Source organism: Poromitra crassiceps (assembly GCF_964638095.1).
Source record: "Poromitra crassiceps genome assembly, chromosome: 1".
In the NCBI taxonomy this organism is placed as follows: Eukaryota; Metazoa; Chordata; class Actinopteri; order Beryciformes; family Melamphaidae; genus Poromitra; species Poromitra crassiceps.
This window is the reverse complement of record NC_139623.1, coordinates 45,637,798-45,658,413: the sequence shown is the minus strand read 5'-3', so window position 1 is coordinate 45,658,413 and position 20,616 is coordinate 45,637,798. Positions and strand designations below refer to the sequence as shown.

The 20,616-nt window shown below is 42.3% G+C and overlaps 1 protein-coding gene across 1 annotated transcript in view; it reads left to right on the top strand.

The window, feature by feature from the left end:
- The window catches only part of acat1 (acetyl-CoA acetyltransferase 1), a 32,619-nt gene that overhangs the window by 10,624 nt on the left and 1,379 nt on the right, over positions 1-20,616 (top strand). Inside the window, exons 9-11 of the mRNA XM_083648695.1 lie at positions 9,001-9,114; positions 13,274-13,338; positions 15,824-15,981. Of these exons, the coding sequence (XP_083504821.1) occupies positions 9,001-9,114; positions 13,274-13,338; positions 15,824-15,981 (337 nt within the window). The remainder of the gene's footprint in view (positions 1-9,000; positions 9,115-13,273; positions 13,339-15,823; positions 15,982-20,616) is intronic.

Sequence of the window (20,616 nt, the reverse complement as noted above, 5' to 3'; positions counted from 1 at the left end):
AGGCTGAGCACAAGAAGTTTGCTAATGCTAGCACCAGCACAAAACAACCAACTCTTGAGCAAACGCTGGAGAAGCGAGAGAAGATGGCAAGAGAAAACCCACGGGCAGTGAAAATAACTGATGCGCTTACCCAGTACATCGCTCTTGACGACCAACCCTTGTCCGTTGTGGAAAATACGGGATTTCGCCGTCTTCTCAGTGTACTGGAGCCGAGGTACGATATTCCCAGCCGTCATTGCATCACGGACACGGAGTTACCAAAGCTACACAACTTCGTGAAAGAGCATATCAACAGCCTGTTGCAGGGCATATCGGCTTTCAGCTTTACCACCGATATTTGGAGCAGCAGCGTAAGCCCAATGTCTCTCATCAGTTTAACTGCACAGTGGATTGACGAGGATTTCACCCCACAAAATGTCATTCTACAAGCGAAGCAGTTTCGGGGTTCACATACTGGCCAAGCTATCGCAGACGTGTTTGATGATATGCTTCAGACGTGGGGGATACCGAAAAGTTCTGTGCACGTTGTGGTCCGGGACAGTGCAAAAAACATGATTAAAGCCATGAAGGACGCTGGACTGCCCAGCCTGTCGTGTGTAGCCCACACCTTCCAGCTGGCTGTTAACGAGGGGCTCTTGGCTCAGAGGAGTGTAGCAGACGCGGTGGCAGTTGGACGCAGAATAGTGGGTCATTTTAAACATTCGCCATTAGCCTACTCGCGCCTGGAAGACGTTCAGATCCAGCTACTTCAGTCGCCAGCCAGACTCCAGCAAGACGTGCAGACCCGCTGGAATAGCACGTATTACATGATAAAGTGTCTCACCGAGCAGAAGCGGGCTCTGGGGGTATATGGATCCGAACATGAGCTCCCCGACAACCTCAGCGCAAATCAGTGGGCCATCCTGGAAAAGTCTCTGACTGTCCTGTCCCCGTTTGAGGAGTTAACCAAAAGAGTGAGCAAAGCTGATGCCCTGGCCTCAGATGTGATACCTGCTGTGACTGTGCTTCGCCGACTTTTGACCACAGAAACAGAAGAGGACCAAGGCATCAAAACAATGAAAGCAACTCTGGCTGCAGCCGTGACGAGACGCTTCTCTGACACAGAAACAAACCCACTCTACAGCATCGCAACTGTGCTCGATCCGAGGTAATGTGTGTGTGTGTGTGTGTGTGTGTGTGTGTGTGTGTGTGTGCGGGCGCGTGTGTGTGTGTGAGAGAGTGTGTGAGTGAGAGTGTGAGAGAGAAAGCGAGAGAGAAAGCAAGTGATAATTACTTGCCTTCAAATCACTTAAATCAAATTGATTAAAGTTGGCCATAAAACCTAAAAGCATTACCAATTTTTAACTTTGTTAAATGATTTGAAGGCAATATGCTGATTGCTGACATTCCTTCTGACAACTTGAGACTAGCTTGTCTGTTACCAGCTAACACATTTTTCTCTGTGTTAGATACAAAGATTGTTTCTTCTCAAACGCCAACACTGCTGCAGAAGCCAAAGAGATGGTGAGGGTGGAGCTGCGGAAGCTGTCTGCAGGAGAAGCAGATGTCCAGGAGGAGGATCTGGGGGAACCACCTGCCAGAAAGCAACGCAAGGCCCAGGCCAGTAGGAGCAGTCTGGACATTGTGTTTGATGAGATAGCAAGTGAGCAAGCATCAGCAGCACTGAGTGCAGCACCAGTGGGTGGGGCCATTCAGTTAGACACATACCTTGGAGAGACCCTAGCTGCCCCAGATGATAAACCACTGCAGTACTGGGGAGTTAACAAAGTGCGGTTTCCCACTCTGGCCCAAATGTCTCGCAGATATCTCTCAGCACCATGCAGCAGTGTGGATAGCGAAAGGCTTTTTAGCTCAGTGTCACACATTGTAGATGAAACCAGAAACAGGATCACAGCTGAGCACGCAGAGATGCTTCTCTTCATCAAAAAGAATCTGCCCCTCACTTTTCCAAAAAAGGCTTAGTCCTCTACTCCTCACAGATAGCACTGCCACTAACATACACTAAAGATACATTTCAGTTGTTCTGCTAGTTATAGTACCGTATATTCAGGTTGTGTGATACTGAAATCCACTGAATGTGTTACAGGTTACTTTGAAATGTGTAGCAGTGCCATGCATGTTTGTTCAGGAAAGATGTGTTTTATTTTATTTTATTTATTTTATTATCAACACTGGTACATATAGCCTAGTGTGTCCTCTGGAGTCTACTCTGGATAATTGAAAAGGCTATCTCAGTTACCTAGCCTCTTCTATCCAGTATAAATACATGCTGCTGACTGAATAGAGCTGAGATTAATCCCCCTGTTTGGTGGTGCTAATATTTTATTATTTTAATATTATTATTTATTTTTTGCACTAAAAGAAGTGAACCTACCTCTGACTTCTCTGAGGCTTAGGCCTCACAGACAGCACTAAATGTTACTGAAATGTGAATGTTACTGAAATGCACTGAATGTGAAAGTTGAAGTGAAATGTGTGGCAGTGGTGCCATGTTTGTTCAGGGAAATGAATGTCAGCAATTGCATAACTGGCACATTTAATTTGTTATACCCAGAAAGTGAGGAACATCTGATGAAAAAATAAATAAATTAAAAAAATAAAGTCGTTGTTATGGCATTATTAATTACTATCGCGGTATCGGTATCGGTATTCGGTATCGGCAAGTACCCAAATGTCAGTACTCGTACTTGTACTCGGTGAGCAAAAAAGTGGTATCGGGACATCCCTAGTATATACCGTAAAATACCAATTAGAAGCCGACTTCCAAATTGCCGCGGGTCCCATATTTAAGCGGGGTCTGGATACATATTTTGTACATAAAAGCAGGTCCCAATTTGACGCCCAGTTAGTTTTTTTAATGTTTTCTTTTTACCTTTGCGACATCCTGTTGAATGCATCTCCCAAACACAACGAAGAAGAAAAATCGGATGAAGAAGACGAACAACGAGGAAACGAGGAACAACGAAAAAAAAAAACACATGCACGAAACTTTCTGATCAATGATCATCATGGCAGCGACTCCAAAGAAGAGAAATAAATTCGTTTTCCATCAACATCTGATGATTCTGAAAATTGTGTAGGCATTTCCTGAAGATTTTTATACACTAAAACCGACATCTCTGGTGTAATAATTATTTTGAGAAATGTGCCTATGGTATGTTTCCCTGCCAGCGGGCATAGAAGTCGGCTTCTAATTGGTATTTCACGGCACTTTCACATGTGCGCTACTGAAGAGGGTAGGCTCCGTGAGTGATGAACTTTTTAAAAATTCGTTTTCCAGCAACACCTGACAGTTATGAAAATTGTGTAGGCATTTTCTGAAGATTTTTGTAGGCCTACAAATCCGACATCTCTGATTGAGAAATGTGAGTATGATAGGCTATAATGTTTCCCCTGCCAGCGGAGGAGGCAGCGCATGCAACAAATAATCTGCTCACATGATGATCATGTTCTCTCACCTTCAGCGGAGAAAGTTTAGTGGTAAATACCGGTAGGTCACAGTTCAGCTCAAATTTTATTTGATTTCATGTATAGGCCAGAACTGGCATGCAATGCTCTGCTGCGCTGAGAGGGAGGCGCGGCTCTCCCCATAGACAAGCAATCGTGTGGGGGGCTGTAGCCAACTGATTAAAATAAATGGTTTAAATAAACAATTTCATACTATTTACAATCTTTGCTGAGCAATATTTTTGTACAAAAATAATTAAAGCAGGTCCCAAACTGCCACAGGTCCCATATTTACGCGGGGTCTGGCTACATATTTTGTCAATTAACGCCCGGGCTAATAATTGGTATTTTACGGTATATATATATATATATATATTTAGAACACGGCTCTCTTGAATACTCGATTCTGATTGGTCAATCAACAATATTCACCGGTCATTATTTCTCGACAACCGACCGCTGCTCTGCCACACCTGGATTAATCAGTTGATAAGAGCTTTTTGTCAGCAAGGCACTACTAATTAGGCCAACCAGTTGCAGCTGTGGTGTCTTGTGTGCCAATTACGAATGAAACCGCTTTGTCGTTGAAAACGCTATTAAAAAATCTATTTGAATAATTATTTTTGTCAGATTATTGAATGATTTAGTTGTAGGCCGTGTTCTAAGCGGGATAATGTATATTGAGGCGGTGATTACTGGGAAATAATGACCTTCAGGTGAACGATTAAGCCCTCCGCTGGCGCGTCGGGCTCAATCCACCTGTCGGTCATTATTTCCCCCGTAATCACCGCCTCAATATACATTATCCCTTACATATATTTTTTTTGTCATTTGTGTCATAATGAATAATATTTACATGTCTGATGTCAATACAGTTCAAAATAAAAGAATTGAGAGCGAGTTCTGCCTGAGATTGTGTCTTTTACAAAAATTGCCTTTTCTGCTGTTTCTCTTCTCCGAGAGACCTTTTTGGTGAAAACAGGGTGTATATAAATGGCTATAAGTAGAGTACAGAACATGCTAAAAGCTCACTTTTTTTCCCCTGGTGAACCCAGAGACGTACATCTTCATTTTGAGGTATTGCAAATCACTTTGGTGCTAATAGATAATTTACTGTGGGTCTTGAAAGATGACCAACAATTATGAAAATCTTTGGCCTGTGCTAAATATTGGCAGTCCTAAACTGGCCATGAATGAGTTAAGGTCACGATTCGATTCGATTTTCAATTCTACATTCTATATATTTTTTTTTTCACAGCACCGACGGCTATGCCTTTGTTAGACTCAAGTCTTGATTTACAGCAACATATCATTGGTTTTATGCCCTGCTAAACTGCCATTTATTTACCACATTAAGGCCATATATATGGTCAAACTTAAATTATTTATTTAAAGTGCAATAATAAATCTATTCATGATCTCCATATTATAACTATGAAAATAACTCACACTGCCATTCTGTCAATACCAAATAAATGATTATAAATAATTTGCTGGCATGTAGGCTATGTAACAAAATTGGCAAAGCATTTCAGGACAATCAACAAAGGATATAACTGATCGGACAACAAAGTAAACAAACAAACAGTGGACATGGCCACTCTACACACCAAGTCCGGAATAGAGCACGTTAAAAAGAGAACGACCTCACTTCTGCCAGTCATCGTTAACACACCGGGCTTGGAGTCTGACAATTTCGGCAATTCGGCCGTCGTCATTGTAAAGAGGGAGAGAAAAGCAGTTCTCAAAAGCAACGCAGGTAGTAAGCGTTGGTCAGAGCCTTGATGACAAGAGAGAGGAACTGAGCGGAGGAGAGTGGAGTCGGCACAGTTTAAAGAACAAAACGCAATTTATTTAATTCAAAATTAAAACTCAAAGAATGTAGCGTTAGTAGCGTGCACAGCCAGCAGTGACGTTGAGAGAGAGAGAGAGAGAGGAGCGGCGGCTGAGCATAGAGGCAGCTGGATGGGTGCTGCTCGCTCCACTCTGGCCCCTCTCTGCTGCCTTTCCCCTGGGGGGAGAACGGTGCTGCTCGCTCCACTCTGGCCCCTCTCTGCTGCCTTTCCCCTGGGGGGAGAACGGTGCTGCTCGCTCCACTCTGGCCCCTCTCTGCTGCCTTTCCGCTGGGGGGAGAACGGTGCTGCTCGCTCCACTCTGGCCCCTCTCTGCTGCCTTTCCGCTGGGGGGAGAACGGTGCTGCTCGCTCCACTCTGGCCCCTCTCTGCTGCCTTTCCCCTGGGGGGAGAACGGTGCTGCTTGCTCCACTCTGGCCCCTCTCTGCTGCCTTTCCCCTGGGGGGAGAACGGTGCTGCTCGCTCCACTCTGGCCCCTCTCTGCTGCCTTTCCCCTGGGGGGAGAACGGCGCAGCGCCCAGCCGCCCACGGCGCACCGCGGCTTTGGCGAGGGGAAGTCCACCTTACCGCTGCTGCGGTCAGCCCTGCTGCCTAGTATCACCGACCTACTCATGTTGTAATGTGCATACAGCTTCACAGACCTACTCATGTTGTAATGTGCATACAGCAGAGGACGAATATTTGTCTCGCATTGCGAATAGAACGACAAACTTATAAACAGCCTGAGGCCGTGGGCCAAGGCAGGCAGCTGCTGTGACGCTCCGCCTCCCTCCGCTGTGTAATCATTGAAAGGGTGCGTTTGTTTTTACTTCGGGCGCGTGCAAGTGGGGTGGAGAGGGGGAAATAATACTGGTCTGGGAGAATCGCGATCCTGCCTTTCAGTTCGATGATCGAAATCGAACGCTCATTTCGATTGATTTCTCGATCTGAATCGAGGTTGTGACAGCCCTAATATATATATATATATATATATATATATATATATATATATATATATATATATATATATATATATATATATATATATAAATATTTATATATATATATATATATATATATATATATATATAATTTCCCCCAGTGATTTTACTTTGGATGTTAGTAAGGGGTATATGATTATGATGGCTCTGTTTGTATTAGGGTTGTGCGATGTCAAAAAAATATCCATGGTGATTGTTTTACAGTGAACCATCGTGATGGACGATGGCATCATCATTGACGGGGGTGGGGGGAATAATTAATTCTTTATTAAGTCGCTGCCGTGCTGCCATTTGGCTAGGCCGCTGCAATGTGTTCACATTAACAGGACAGCTGAGCTCTACAGAGACCAGCGGGCTTCGATAGGCTACTAGTAGCCTCTCTGTGCTAACAGCACAGAGCCAGGTGTGAAGCAGTGGGGCTGTCACTACCAGCAATTTGAACGGCGTAAAACAACTAATGTTAACGTTACAGATCCTCACCAACAACATGTGTGTGTTGAATTTAACTAGCTGGCAGAAAACTGGCTGATATAACGTTAAGTTCACGTGGGCTTTTGAACCTATAGAGAGTTGAGGCTACAGCTGCTGGTCATAGCTATATGAGCCATAGCTATCTATGGAGCGACTCCAACGTTCACTTTGGAAACGGGCGAGTTAAATTCACAGTTGAAGACTTGTACTCACTTTGGGTTGAAAACAGGAAAGAATGTGAAGTTTCTTCTTTGTCTTAAAAAGTTTTCATACCAACACAACCGACTTCTCACGCGCGGGGGACGCCCCGGCGACATTAAACAAGCACACCCAGTTCAGAGAAGCAGTAGAAAGGAGGAGGAGGAGGGGGAGAAGAGGCTTATCTGAACTGAACTGGGTGCGTTTGTTTAATGTCCCCCGCGTGTCACGGTAAGTGGACTTGGCCTTTTTATTATGCCTCCGCCGGCGATAGCCAGGCCGAAGGCATTATGGATCCGGGTTGTCCGTCCGTACGGATGTTTGTTAACGCCATATCTGAGGAACGCCTTGACGGAATTTCATCAGATTCGCCTTAAACATTCACTTAGGCTCAAGGATGATCTGATTAGATTTTGGTGGTCAAAGGTCAAAGGTCAAGGTCACTGTGACCTCTCGAACGCCATTTTCAAGCTTGTTAACGCCATATCTGAGGAACGCCTGGACGGAATTTCATCAGATTCGCCTTAAACATTCACTTAGGCTCAAGGATGATCTGATTAGATTTTGGTGGTCAAAGGTCAAAGGTCAAGGTCACTGTGACCTCTCAAACGCCATTTTCAAGCTTGTTAACGTGATATCTGAGGAACGCCTCGACGGAATTTCATCAGATTCGCCTTAAACATTCACTTAGGCTCAAGGATGATCTGATTAGATTTTGGTGGTCAAAGGTGAAAGGTCAAGGTCACTGTGACCTCTCGAACGCCATTTTCAAACTTGTTAACGCGATATCTGAGGAACGCCTGGACGGAATTTCATCAGATTCGCCTTAAACATTCACTTAGGCTCAAGGATGATCTGATTAGATTTTGGTGGTCAAAGGTCAAGGTCACTGTGACCTCTCCAACGCCATTTTCAAGCTTGTTAACGCCATATCTGAGGAACGCCTGGACGGAATTTCATCAGATTCGCCTTAAACATACACTTAGGCTCAAGGATGATCTGATTAGATTTTGGTGGTCAAAGGTCAAAGGTCAAGGTCACTGTGACCTCTCGAACGCCATTTTCAAGCTTGTTAACGCGATATCTGAGGAACGCCTGGACGGAATTTCATCAGATTCGCCTTAAACATTCACTTAGGCTCAAGGATGATCTGATTAGATTTTGGTGGTCAAAGGTCAAAGGTCAAGGTCACTGTGACCTCTCAAACGCCATTTTAAAGCTTGTTAACGCGATATCTGAGGAACGCCTGGATGGAATTTCATCAGATTCACCTTAAACATTCACTTAGGCTCAAGGATGATCTGATTACATTTTGGTGGTCAAAGGTCAAAGGTCAAGGTCACTGTGACCTCTCAAACGCCATTTTCAAGCTTGTTAACGCGATATCTGAGGAACGCCTGGACGGAATTTCATCAGATTCGCCTTAAACATTCACTTAGGCTCAAGGATGAACTGATTCCATTTTGGTTATCAAAGGTCAAAGGTCAAGGTCACAGTGACCTAACAAATGCCATTTTCAAGCTCGGTAACGCCATATCTCAGTAACACATTGACTAAATTTCTTCACATTTGGCTCAAATATCCAATTCTGCACAGAAACGCCTTGATGCAATTTCTTCCAATTTGGCTCCAACATCCACTTGGACTCAAGAATGAACTAATGGCGGAGGCATAAGTCCGCGTTGCGGTCGTTCTAGTTTATTATTAAAACGGCACAATTTTAATTAGAACAGATAATTAATTACGATGATCCGATGTAGAAGGCTCAGAGGTCGATGGGGGGTCGGCCCATCACGATGGTCCATCGTGCCAACCCTAGTTTGTATGTGTCCAACTCTAGAGATGATTACCCTTTGCTGCTTATTCACTTTGAAATTGAATCAAATGTATCTTTTGACAGACGCTCTTGTCAATATGAAAGCATAATACAAGTGCAATACAAGTAGAAAACCCCCCAGCATGGTGCATTTGCATGAGTCTGACCCACATGCTTCAGAAAGGGACCTCTGTGTGGGTGTTTGCTTTACTCTGATTGGTCATTTGCATTCTAGGCACAGTGACTGCAGCCAATGCCAGCACACTGAATGACGGGGCTGCTGCTGTGGTTTTAATGACAGCCGATGCTGCAAAGAGACTCAACGTCACTCCACTGGCCAGGATTGTCTGTAAGGTGCCCACACACACACACACACACGTTCCTATCTGTGTTTGCATATCATGTATGTACAGTACATACGTGCACATGTCCACACACACACACATTCCTAACTGTGTTTGCATATCATGTATGTACAGTACATACGTGCACATGTCCACACACACACACACGTTCCTATCTGTGTTTGCATATCATGTATGTACAGTACATACGTGCACATGTCCACACACACACACACACACACACACACACACGTTCCTATCTGTGTTTGCATATCATGTATGTACAGTACATACGTGCACATGTCCACACACACACACACACACACACACACACGTTCCTATCTGTGTTTGCATATCATGTATGTACAGTACATACGTGCACATGTCCACACACACACACACACACACGTTCCTATCTGTGTTTGCATATCATGTATGTACAGTACATACGTGCACATGTCCACACACACACACACACACACACACACACACACACACACGTTCCTATCTGTGTTTGCATATCATGTATGTACAGTACATACGTGCACATGTCCACACACACACACACACGTTCCTATCTGTGTTTGCATATCATGTATGTACAGTGGATACGTGCACATGTCCACGCACATGCAGCCCAGACTGTGCACATGGACTGATGGCTCTCACACAGTAGAGTCCTACTGTCTCCCATGAAAGTCATTTATTGACACTGATGCAAGGCTATTGGGGCTGCTGAAAATTAAACTGCAAAGCTGAGTGGGATTGATTAAAGGGCCATGTTGCTGATTTTCAACCAGCTTTGTATCAGTAGTATATATGCAAATGAACAATGTTTAAAGCCCCATTCAGCAACTTTTCCAAGTTTTGCTATTGGGGAAACTGCACCCTCTGCGTGCAATAGTATCGATATCGCCGTTCAAAGTCAACAAAACACAGCGGCAGAAAGCTCTATGTACATGTTGTGACATCGGGTACTCACCACGTGATGAAATAATCCATAGTTACGTGAAACGTCATTTTCGTAGCAAATCCGCACCGAATTACTTCCTTGTTTTCATGAAGACAGCGCTTCCGCTGTACAGCGCATGCGCGCATCTTGCCTCCGGGACGCTGGCACAAAAATGCTTAGTCCCAGGAGAGGCCTTTGGAGGGCGGTGTGTGACCAATAGAGGTGACATTCTCCCTGTTACAAGTCACTGTACCATCTTCAATGACTAAAAAGCTGTTATATTAAGGTGAAAAAGTTACTGTACCAAATACACTGCAGGGGGGCTTTAAAGCCCCAATCCAGTGTATTTGGTCATTTTTACAGATATTCCATGTGTTGCTGTGTCCTGCCCTGGCCTGTTCATTAGCCACACTGTTCACCAGTATTGGGGGAGGGGGGCGGGGGGGGATATATATATATATATATATATATATATGTATGTGTATGTATGTATGTATGTATATATATATGTGTGTATATATATATACTGTATATATATACTGTATATATATATACTGTATATATGTATGTGCTGTATGTTCAAATTACATACTACAGTATGTGCTGGGACGCTTCATCAGTGATGTTAGCTGGGGTCGTAAGGTGTTTTGGGTCTATCAACTAGGGCTGGGTATCGTTCAAAATTTTTCGATATCGATACCGTTTCGATACTTTGATTTCGATACCGGTTCCTGAACGATACTTTTTTCGATACCAATTTTTAGAAAAATCCATTTTAACAAAAATAAAACTGCATTACACATTGACAATTATGATACAAATCTTTAGTTTTTTTCAAGTTTTACAGCAGAAATAAAAACTACTGTATTTAACATAACTTTAAGTTGTCTAAACTTATTGCTGTCCCTACAAAAAAAATTGGAGTACTACAAAGGAAATAAATGTAAAACAAATAAATCAGTGCAATAGTTTTCAGTGCAAAACGGAGAGTTGCAAATGAGTGTTTAATATTCACTGATGCAACAGAACGCTATTCTTGTCCAAACTGATGAGATGGCTCCACTTCATGCATGGAAGACAATAGTTGAGCATTGACTAGCCTATCAATAATGGCACAAAGTGAATCCCATTTATATTCAACAAACTATCATGACATCAGCTTTTGTTAACGAGTTGCTAAAAATACATAATGGGCGATAACTGCCCGCTTGCATATAACGTTAACACACTAACGCTAGCGTTGCAGATCAGTGTTTTAATGCTCACTGCTGCAACAGAACGTCATTCTTGTCAAAACTGATGAGACAGCTCCACTTCATGCATGGAAGACAATAGTTGAGCATTGACTAGCCTATCAATATAGCCTTAATGGCACAAAGTTAATCGCATTTACATTCAACAAACTATCATGACATCAGCGTTTGTTAACGAGTTGCTAAAAATACACAATGCCCGCTTGCGCATAACGTTACCGCGCCAATTAATTAAACAATCTAATGCTAGATACAACTCACAGCCAGACTGTCAGACTGAGGGATCTGATAACCGCTAATCAACAACAACTTGCGGTAAGCGGACCCACCTCTCGATTATTTCTCTTGTCTGTGGAAACCAGTCCCAGCTCCACTTGTCTCCGCACCGCACGGCGCACGCTGCCTGCCTCACAACAAACACACACCGGCTAAAGTGGGCGTAACTTTCCCTGCATGCTTCTACATGACAGCCAATCACCAGCCGTATTAGAGTGTGGTGTGCAAGCATGTCGCATGCTTATAGGCTCAATGACACTGTTTTGTTTTGGTATCAAAAATTGGTATCGATTGACAAGGGAGGCTTCGATACCCCTTAGTATCGATGTTTTCATTTCGGTGCCAAGTAAGTATCGAAACTCGATACCCAGCCCTACTATCAACATCATACACCCTCGCCCACCCTCGGTGCATGGAGGCTCAGGCCCTGTGGTTTTCCCGGCCGCGCTCCTCCTTCGTCTCACCAGACCCTCCCTGGTGAATATATACAGATCCTTTCCAAAAAATTAGAATATCATGGAAAAGTTAGTTTTTTTCCATAATTCCTTTCAAAAAGTGAAGCTTTCATAGATTATAGATTCATTACACACAAAGTGAAATATTTCTAGCCTTTATTTGTTTCATTTTTCATAATTTTGGCCTACAGCTCCAGAAAACCCCCAAAACAGTATTTCAAGAAATTAGAATAGTGTGAAGAAAATCAGCAGTTACTTCTCAGTTATGACTGACTCCAGCCTCACTGGGGAATCGCACTGGTTGCATATATATATATATATAATAATATATATATATATATATATATATATATATATATATATATATATATATATCTATTGAGCACAAAACCTTGTTTTGAGATAGACTGATTCGTCACGGAGGGAGCGGAAAGGAAATCCATAAATGGTCGCAGCCGGTCAGTCAGAGCGGGTCAGAGCCAATGGCAGAGCTTGCAGGGAGCTTAAAGGGATTTTCTTCCGCTGCCGACTGAAATGGTCGGCACCAATGGCAGAGCTTATACCAGCAGCCTGCAGGGAGGGAAGTCTGGCAAGCGAGACTAGTGGAACAAACTATTAGCTTTCGGTTCTTATCAATGTAAGTTCTTTGGCAAAATCTGATTACGTGCGACTATACAAGATGGATATGAGAACCTTTTCATACAACTCCAACGGTTATACAGGTAGGAAAACTGACTGGAGGTTTTTTTTTTACTTTCCCCCATCTTGCCTGGACAGAGAGCTGATGATGTCATAATTATTTCATTTTGGAACAGTTTTGACATGTTTGACATTTTGTCACTATTACTGTCTTTACTACTACACCATTACTATCTTCATTTGCAGAACTTCCTGGACGACATAATGATGTAATTTGGTCCAAGAAGTTCTGAACAGGGATCTCTCTATCCAGGAAAGATGGAGGGAGGTTTAAAAATAAATCATTTGCAAACTTCTTATTTTGTAATGATACAAAGCAGGTTTAAAATCGCCAAAGTGGCTCTTTAAAAGTGGAGTAAACAAGCTCTGTAACATGATTGTGAATGCCTGTCTGTATTTTTAATACGAGAAAACGGGTGCTTATTTGCATTTTTGCTGATTACCTGCTCCCACATCACTGCAGTACATTTTTAAGAGTCACAATGATTCTTCTGTGATTGAAATGTATTTTGTTGTATTTCCCCCCTAGCATTTGCTGATGCTGCGGTCGCACCCATTGATTTCCCCATTGCTCCTGCGTTTGCTGTACCAAAGGTGAGGGTGTAATCAGGAGCTATTGCAGGCTATATTCAAGGTCCAGCACAGGTCATCTTTAATTGGTCAGTAAGTTATATATTTGGATAAATATGGCACTACATGGTCTGGCTCATGTCACTTCCTCTTTAAAGTGATAATACGGAAGATTTCAGTTTTCTTGTCTCTGACAACACCTATGGCCATGAGCAGTAATTACAGATGAGATCCACACAGCATATGTGACATGAAGGGTTTTTTCTTCTTCTTCTTAACACGTTCACTGCCGTGGACGAGATATCTCGTCAAGCAGAAACCAACGGTTGACTGCCGTGGACGAGATATCTCGTCAAAAAAAAAAAAAAAAAAAAATTGACGGTGGGACGTGGATCTAACCCTTTTACATCTCCTATAAAAATATGGGAGGTATTGAATGGTTATAATCTATTTTACCGACCCACTAAGTGGCGACAGTGCTCTCCAGACTAGACGAAGCCAAGCAAAAACAGCAGCGTGAGGAAGCCATTCTCATGAAAATGGATTGGCGAAAACGCTTTCGCTTTCGCGCAGGGAGCTGGCGGTGGGGGATTGCAAATTTGCATAATAGATTATGGGTGAAACACACTTTGAAACACCGGCAGAAAGCCCAGAATCGCACGCAGCTTCATTCCAGCTGAGCTCACAACCGAAAAACGAGCCCCATCCACACTCGCCCAAAGAGCGGCCGCCAGCAGCCAGGCAGCACAGACAGGCAGGAGAGACTCGCTTGTGACAAACGCTGCAAAGCCACCAGAGACACACCCACGGAGGGAGGAGTTTGAAGGAGAGGGGGGTTTCCTGCTGCTATGGAGGAAATTACTGTTCAAAACTATTGTTTAGATGTCTGACGTCTTACGCCAAAAATAAATGGTTAAAGTGACTGTTCTATCGAATTTCACAAAAAGCCATTTATCTCAGCTTAAATTTTCAGACGCTGAAACCATGCTGTATTCAACTGCTAATGCCTACATAACTACTAACTCTACAAACTAACTCTTTTAGACAGAGAAAGCACACATTCTATTAGTTCTTTTGAGATATTTTGTGTTCACAAAATCTTAGCAGAAAATAATCCTCGGCTCTTGAAAGATGAGCCAGAATCCTCAAAAAAAAACCTTGGCAGAAGCTACCTACAGTAAAAAAAAAACTGCTGGCAGTGAATGTGTTAATACATTCAAGTCGGCCAGTGGGGGCGGCAATGCAACGCTTGCACGCCAACCGCGCACACATCTCAAAAGAAGAAGAAGTTGGTCTGCGGTAGTTAGCAGAGCTATATAATAGAAGAGTTGCGACATCTCATTCACTCCAATGGACCAGTTTTTGGATTAAGCAGCGCTGTCGGGTTGCAGCAGAATGGACAATTTGTGATGTACTTTTGAAAGGGTAAGATGTTTAAAGAATCTAATTGTATATTATCAGCTTTATTCTATGCATTAAAACGTAGCATGAGAGCCCTTCCTGGCTATACCCCCGCTACGTGAGGCTACGTGAGTCACGCATTTTGGACTTCGTTGGCCCACTCTCTCTTCTATATTACTCTGGTAGGACGTTGACAGGGTTGCCAGATTGGGTTGTTTCCCTTGCGCCGTTTTGTGTGTGTTCTGGCAGTCTGTGGACGTGAAACCATCACCTGCATCTGGCAACACTGGTAGTCAAACTTGTTCCTACTCCGCCTACCCTCTCCCTGCCGGACAATTGTGCTGGGTGAGTTGAAACACGTCAAGAACTGTGCGCAGCTTGTGATATCTTTCTGGGTTTTTTAGTTTGGGGGGCTTTTGTTGCCACAGACACAAGCACATACAGTAAATGGTGTAATACAGAGAGATGCAAGGGCTTTCATCAATGGGCATCAAAGTGACTTTACAGACATTTATTTACATGAAAATCTTCCATATTATCACTTTAATGTCTCTACATTTCTGTGGTTTGTAATAACACACAAACAGAAATGCCATGCTGGAAAAAGAAATGTGGAGATCTTACAGTACTGTATGTGATGCTTTCCTGCATGGTCCTGGAAAAAAGTTGTTACTGTAATAAAATGTAAAAAGACAATGTTGTAATCTGGTTTGTCTTAAAAAAAATATATATATATATATATATATATATTAGGGCATTCATGACTAGTAGATTTTACTAGTCGACTAGTCGTTTTAGCAAAAAAAAATATGGGGGATATGTTGATATGATATGATGTTGATATGATATATGATAGTCCATGTATGTCGTGTAAATACCTCATGTTCTTTCTTAAAGATTAAAAAATATATATATATTTCTTTTTTTGCTAAAACGACTAGTCGACTACTAAGCACAGTGTCGACTAGTGGTTTTACTAGTCGACTAGTCTGTGAATGCCCTAATATATATATATATAATAATTATACTGAATGGTGATTAAAGATCCATGTTGCTCCATACTTAACTTATTTTATGACTGTAAGACTGTCTCAAAACTGTGTGTCAGGTGCTGGAGGCAGGCGGGGTGAAGAAGGAGGATGTAGCTATGTGGGAGATTAACGAGGCCTTCAGCGTGGTGGTGCTGGCCAACATCAAGATGCTGGACATCGACCCCACCAAGGTCAACGTCAACGGGGGCGCTGTCTCACTGGGACACCCCATCGGGTAAGCAGCAGGGTGGGGGCGCTATCACACTGGGACACCCCATCAGGTTAAGCAGTCGAGTGTGAAGGATATAGACTGGCTACACATTTTTCATCAAAGAACAGGGGTATGATCAGGAACGCAGGGGGAAAAACAAAACAAAATGCTGCTCTCTCATTAGAAATGAGTGGGATTTGTTGGTCTAGAACCCCCCCTCCCCCCTAAAATAACAAGGCCAGGTCGAAACCTGGCATACGGCCGGTGCAGATCGTCACCCATGTATACCCATACACATTTTAACAATCAACACAACACATATAAGCCGTCATCTGATTTTCCACCTTTTTTCCCTGTTTGTGTTTAGGGATGCAGGGTTAGATTTTTTTTTTATTTTTTTTTTATAAATGCTGCAGCTGCACACTTACTGTTTAAACTTTAATTATAATTGTTGTTTTTCTTTGTTCTTTGATGTGAATTTATGGCTTTTTGGCACCTATATGTAACCTTTTAAGGTTGAGATAATTGTATTATCATTATATGGTCCAACTATTTCAGTAAAGCACTTGAAACACTTGAAATATTCTTGCTTGGGTGGTATCATTCTACTTGAAATGATGGTAAAATGTATTATTTTTAGTAAAATAACATGTCACGTGTGCAATGCAATATTTGTAATGGAATCATTATGGGACACGGCTATAGGGCTGTCCCAAACGATTATTTTCTTATCGATTCGACTAAGGATTCTTTTTTCGATTAGTCGATTAATCTAACGATTATTATTATTATTATTATTATTATTTTATTATATAACAATAAATCTACCCAAAACAAATAAATAACCAAAAACTTCTCAATTTCTGTATTTTATTTAACCATCTCATTCTCTTTAACAGTCCAACATAAAATCTCTCAAATAAAATTAAAGCAAGAGCTTGTCCTCAAATAAAATGAATATAGTGCAATTCAAAATAAAATAGTAGAATAAATTAAATTCAAGTCACTTTCAGGAGGAATACCAAAAACCTTCTGCAATGTCAACTGAGTTTAGCAGCAGTCCAACATAAAATCATCATCTTACAGTACAATGGTGTGCAATTTTCAGTAACAGTGCTCTTAATTTTGGAGAAAGACAAATGCTCCATGTAAGATGGTCACACATCATCCAGACACAAGGCTGTTAGAAGAGTGTGCTGACGTCAAATGACGCTGCGCTGATGGGTAAGCGCTATGTTAGCGGCTAACTGTTACTTGTCGTTACTTTAAATGGCAGTAAAACGCCACTGAATGACCAAATTGATTTAACTTTTAACCATTTCGATTTCCACTTTCCATACGGACCCCAGTATTGGTTAGTTGTTTATAACGTGACTATATTTATAACGTTTATAACATAGGCCAGCGTTTCTCAACTGGTGGGTCGCGACCCAAAGGTGGGTCGCGGGGCCGTTTTGATTGGGTCGCGGACATTGTCCAAAAAAAAAAAAAATTTTTTTTTTTTTTTTTTTTTTTTTCATATTTCATTTGAGTTAAATTCAGATTATTGAAACTGGATTAGCCTGACCAGTTTTACTTGTTTAACAAGCTGAAGCATATGCTCTGCCTGTAATTCAAGAGAAGTCTGCCTTTTCATTTCATATTTAATTTTAGTTAAATTCAGATGATTGAAACTGGATTAGCATGGCCCCAGTTTAATTAAAAGTTATGACCAGTTTAACTAAAAAGCATATAGCCTGCCTGTGATTCCTTTTTATGTCATATTAGTTAAATTCAGACTATTGAAACTGGATTAGCATGACCAGGTTAACTTGTTTTATTATTATTATTAGGCATATAGGCATGTAATTCAAGATAAATCTGCCTTTTATTTCATATTTCATACAGTTCAAATAAGACTTTCTGAGCATGACCAGTTTGACTTGTTTAAATTTAAAAACATATAGGCCTGTAATTCAAGTCTGCCTTATTTCAATTGGTTTTTAGCCCTAGTTGCACTTCTGTTGCACTTTTTTGTTCATTTGAGGTTTATAACAGTGCATGAAGGCATTGTGTATTAAATTAATGCGCTATTTTTTGTGCAATAAATTAGAGTGGTTTAAAAAAAAATCTGAAATTTGGGTTGCGACTTCATGACAAGGAAAATAGTGGGTCCTGAGGCTACACCAGTTGAGAACCACTGACGTAGGCTACTCCGGTTTCCAGTTTATAACTTGGGTCTACAGCCAGAGTGCGACTTGTAGCTATTGCGCAACACACAGATTCAGGCCGCAAACCGGAGTACGTTATTAACGTACTCGTTAATATTAGTCACGATGTTAACAACTAACCAATGCTGGGGGTCCGTATTGAAAGTGGAAATCGAAATGGTTAAAAGTTAAATCAATTTGGTCATTCAGTGGCATTTTACTGCCATGTAAAGTAACGAAAAGTAACAGTTAGCCGCTAAAATTAGCCACACGTGACGGACAGGAAGTCCGAAACCGGACATTCGTCAAATAAAACAAATTTCAAAGTAAAAGCCCATCTTGATGAAAGGGTGCCAGCACCGGCCTAAAAATAGCTGGTTTAACCATGCAATAGCAGCTATAAGGCTACTAGCTGGTTCAAAACGGAAATACATGGACACTAGGGTTGTGAATCTTCACTGGCCTCACGATTCGATTCGATTACGATTCAGAGGGCTACGATTCGATTCGATAACGATTATCGATGCATCGCGATGCATCTTAAATCGATGCATCACTTTTTCTCACTGTGTGGCTACTTTTAAAATAAAAGTGCATTTAGAATTGCATTGTATTATGATCCATAATTAAAATAAACAACTGCATGTACTTCCATTATATTTTATTTGATTATATATTAACACGTTCACTGCCGTGGACAAGTTTTTGACGGTGGGACGTGGATCAAAGCCCCCTACATCTCCTATAAAAATATGGGAGCCACCCAACGTGTACAACCCATTCCACCGACCCACTAAGTGGCGACAGTGCTCTCCAGACTAGAGAAAGCCGAGCAAAAACAGCAGGAAAAAGCGCGAGGAAACCATTCTCATGAGAATGGTTTGGCGAAAACGCTTTCGCGCTGGGAGCTGGCGCACAACGGTGGGGGATTCCAAAAATAGACTCTGGGTGCAACACACTTTGAAACACGCAGCAGAAAGCCCAGAATCGCACGCAGCTTCATCCCAGCTCACAACCGAAACCCCAGAAACGAGCGAGCCCGATCCAGACTTGCCCGACGAGCGGCCGCCAGGCAGCACAGACAGGTAGCAGAGACTCGCCTGTGACACACGCTGCAGAGCCACCAGAGACACACCCACGGAGGGAGGAGTTTGCGGGGTGCTGTGGGGGTGCTGTTATATTGGAGGAAATTACTGTTCAGAACTATTGTTTAGATGTCTGATGCAGGGGCGGACTGGGATCATAATTCAGGCCGGGCATTAGATACCAAGCAGGCCAGGCCGATACGGGCCGACGCGCGTGCCGGCGTCCCAAGGGCGGCGGCGAAAAATTTGGGGCGTTTGAAGCCCAATTTGGGCCGTTTGAAGCCAGATTTGGGTCGTTTAAAGCCAGATTTGGGCTGTTTGAAGCCCGATTTGGGCCGTTTGAAGCCCAATTTGGGCTGTTTGAAGCCCAATTTGGGCCAAGTCCAATTTTACAATGAGATGCACCCACTTTAAACCTGAATAAAGTAATAAAACCACTAGTAAACCAGTAGGCGGCGCCTGGCCTGCTGTTCAGTGAGTGGCCTGGCCTGGCCTGCAAAAAAAAATAAAAAAAATTGGCAGGCCAGGCCAGGCCACCGGGCATTTGCCCGACGTGCCCGATTATGCAGTCCGCCACTGGTCTGATGTCTCACTGATGCCAAAGATAAATGGTTAAAGTGACTGTTCTGCCTGTTCTATCGAATTTCACAAAAATGCATTTATCTCAGCTTTCCTTCTCAGATGCTGAAACCATGCTGTATTCAACTGCTAATGCCTACATAACAGAACATGATAAAAACTAACTCTTTTAGACAGAGAAAGCACACATTCTATTAGTTCTTTTGAGATATTTTGTGTTCACAAAGTCCTAGCAGAAAATAATCCTCGGCTCTTGAAAGATGAGCCAGAATCCTCAAAAAAACCCATTGGCAGAAGCTACCTACTGTATTGGATAAACTGTTGGCAGTGAATGTGTTAAAAAAATAATAATAATAATAATAATAATAATCGATTTTTGACATTTGTGAATCGATGCAGAATCGTGCAGGTCCGCATCGCGATGCATCTTATAATCGATTATTTTTTACACCCCTAATGGACACACAGACACCTGCCAACATTAGGCTGTGACACCTTTGAAAATGTTTTTTTCCCTTGCCATTGGTACCAAGCATAATGCGCTTGTCGGGAAGGGAACGTTATTTATATAACGTTCCAAACATAGGTAGGGAAAACTATTTCAAAGTGGTCCCTTGACCTCTCAATTTATCTGAATGAATATTGGTTCAATGGGTACCCACAAGTCTCCCCTTTACAGATAAGGAAGCATTTTTTACAGCCTAGCATTAATAGCTTAGCTTGTGGATTGATTTTTTGTTGCTCATCACATTTTGTCTCAACAAATGAGTTATGCATGCAAATACTTCCGATGAGTAAGGGGGGAG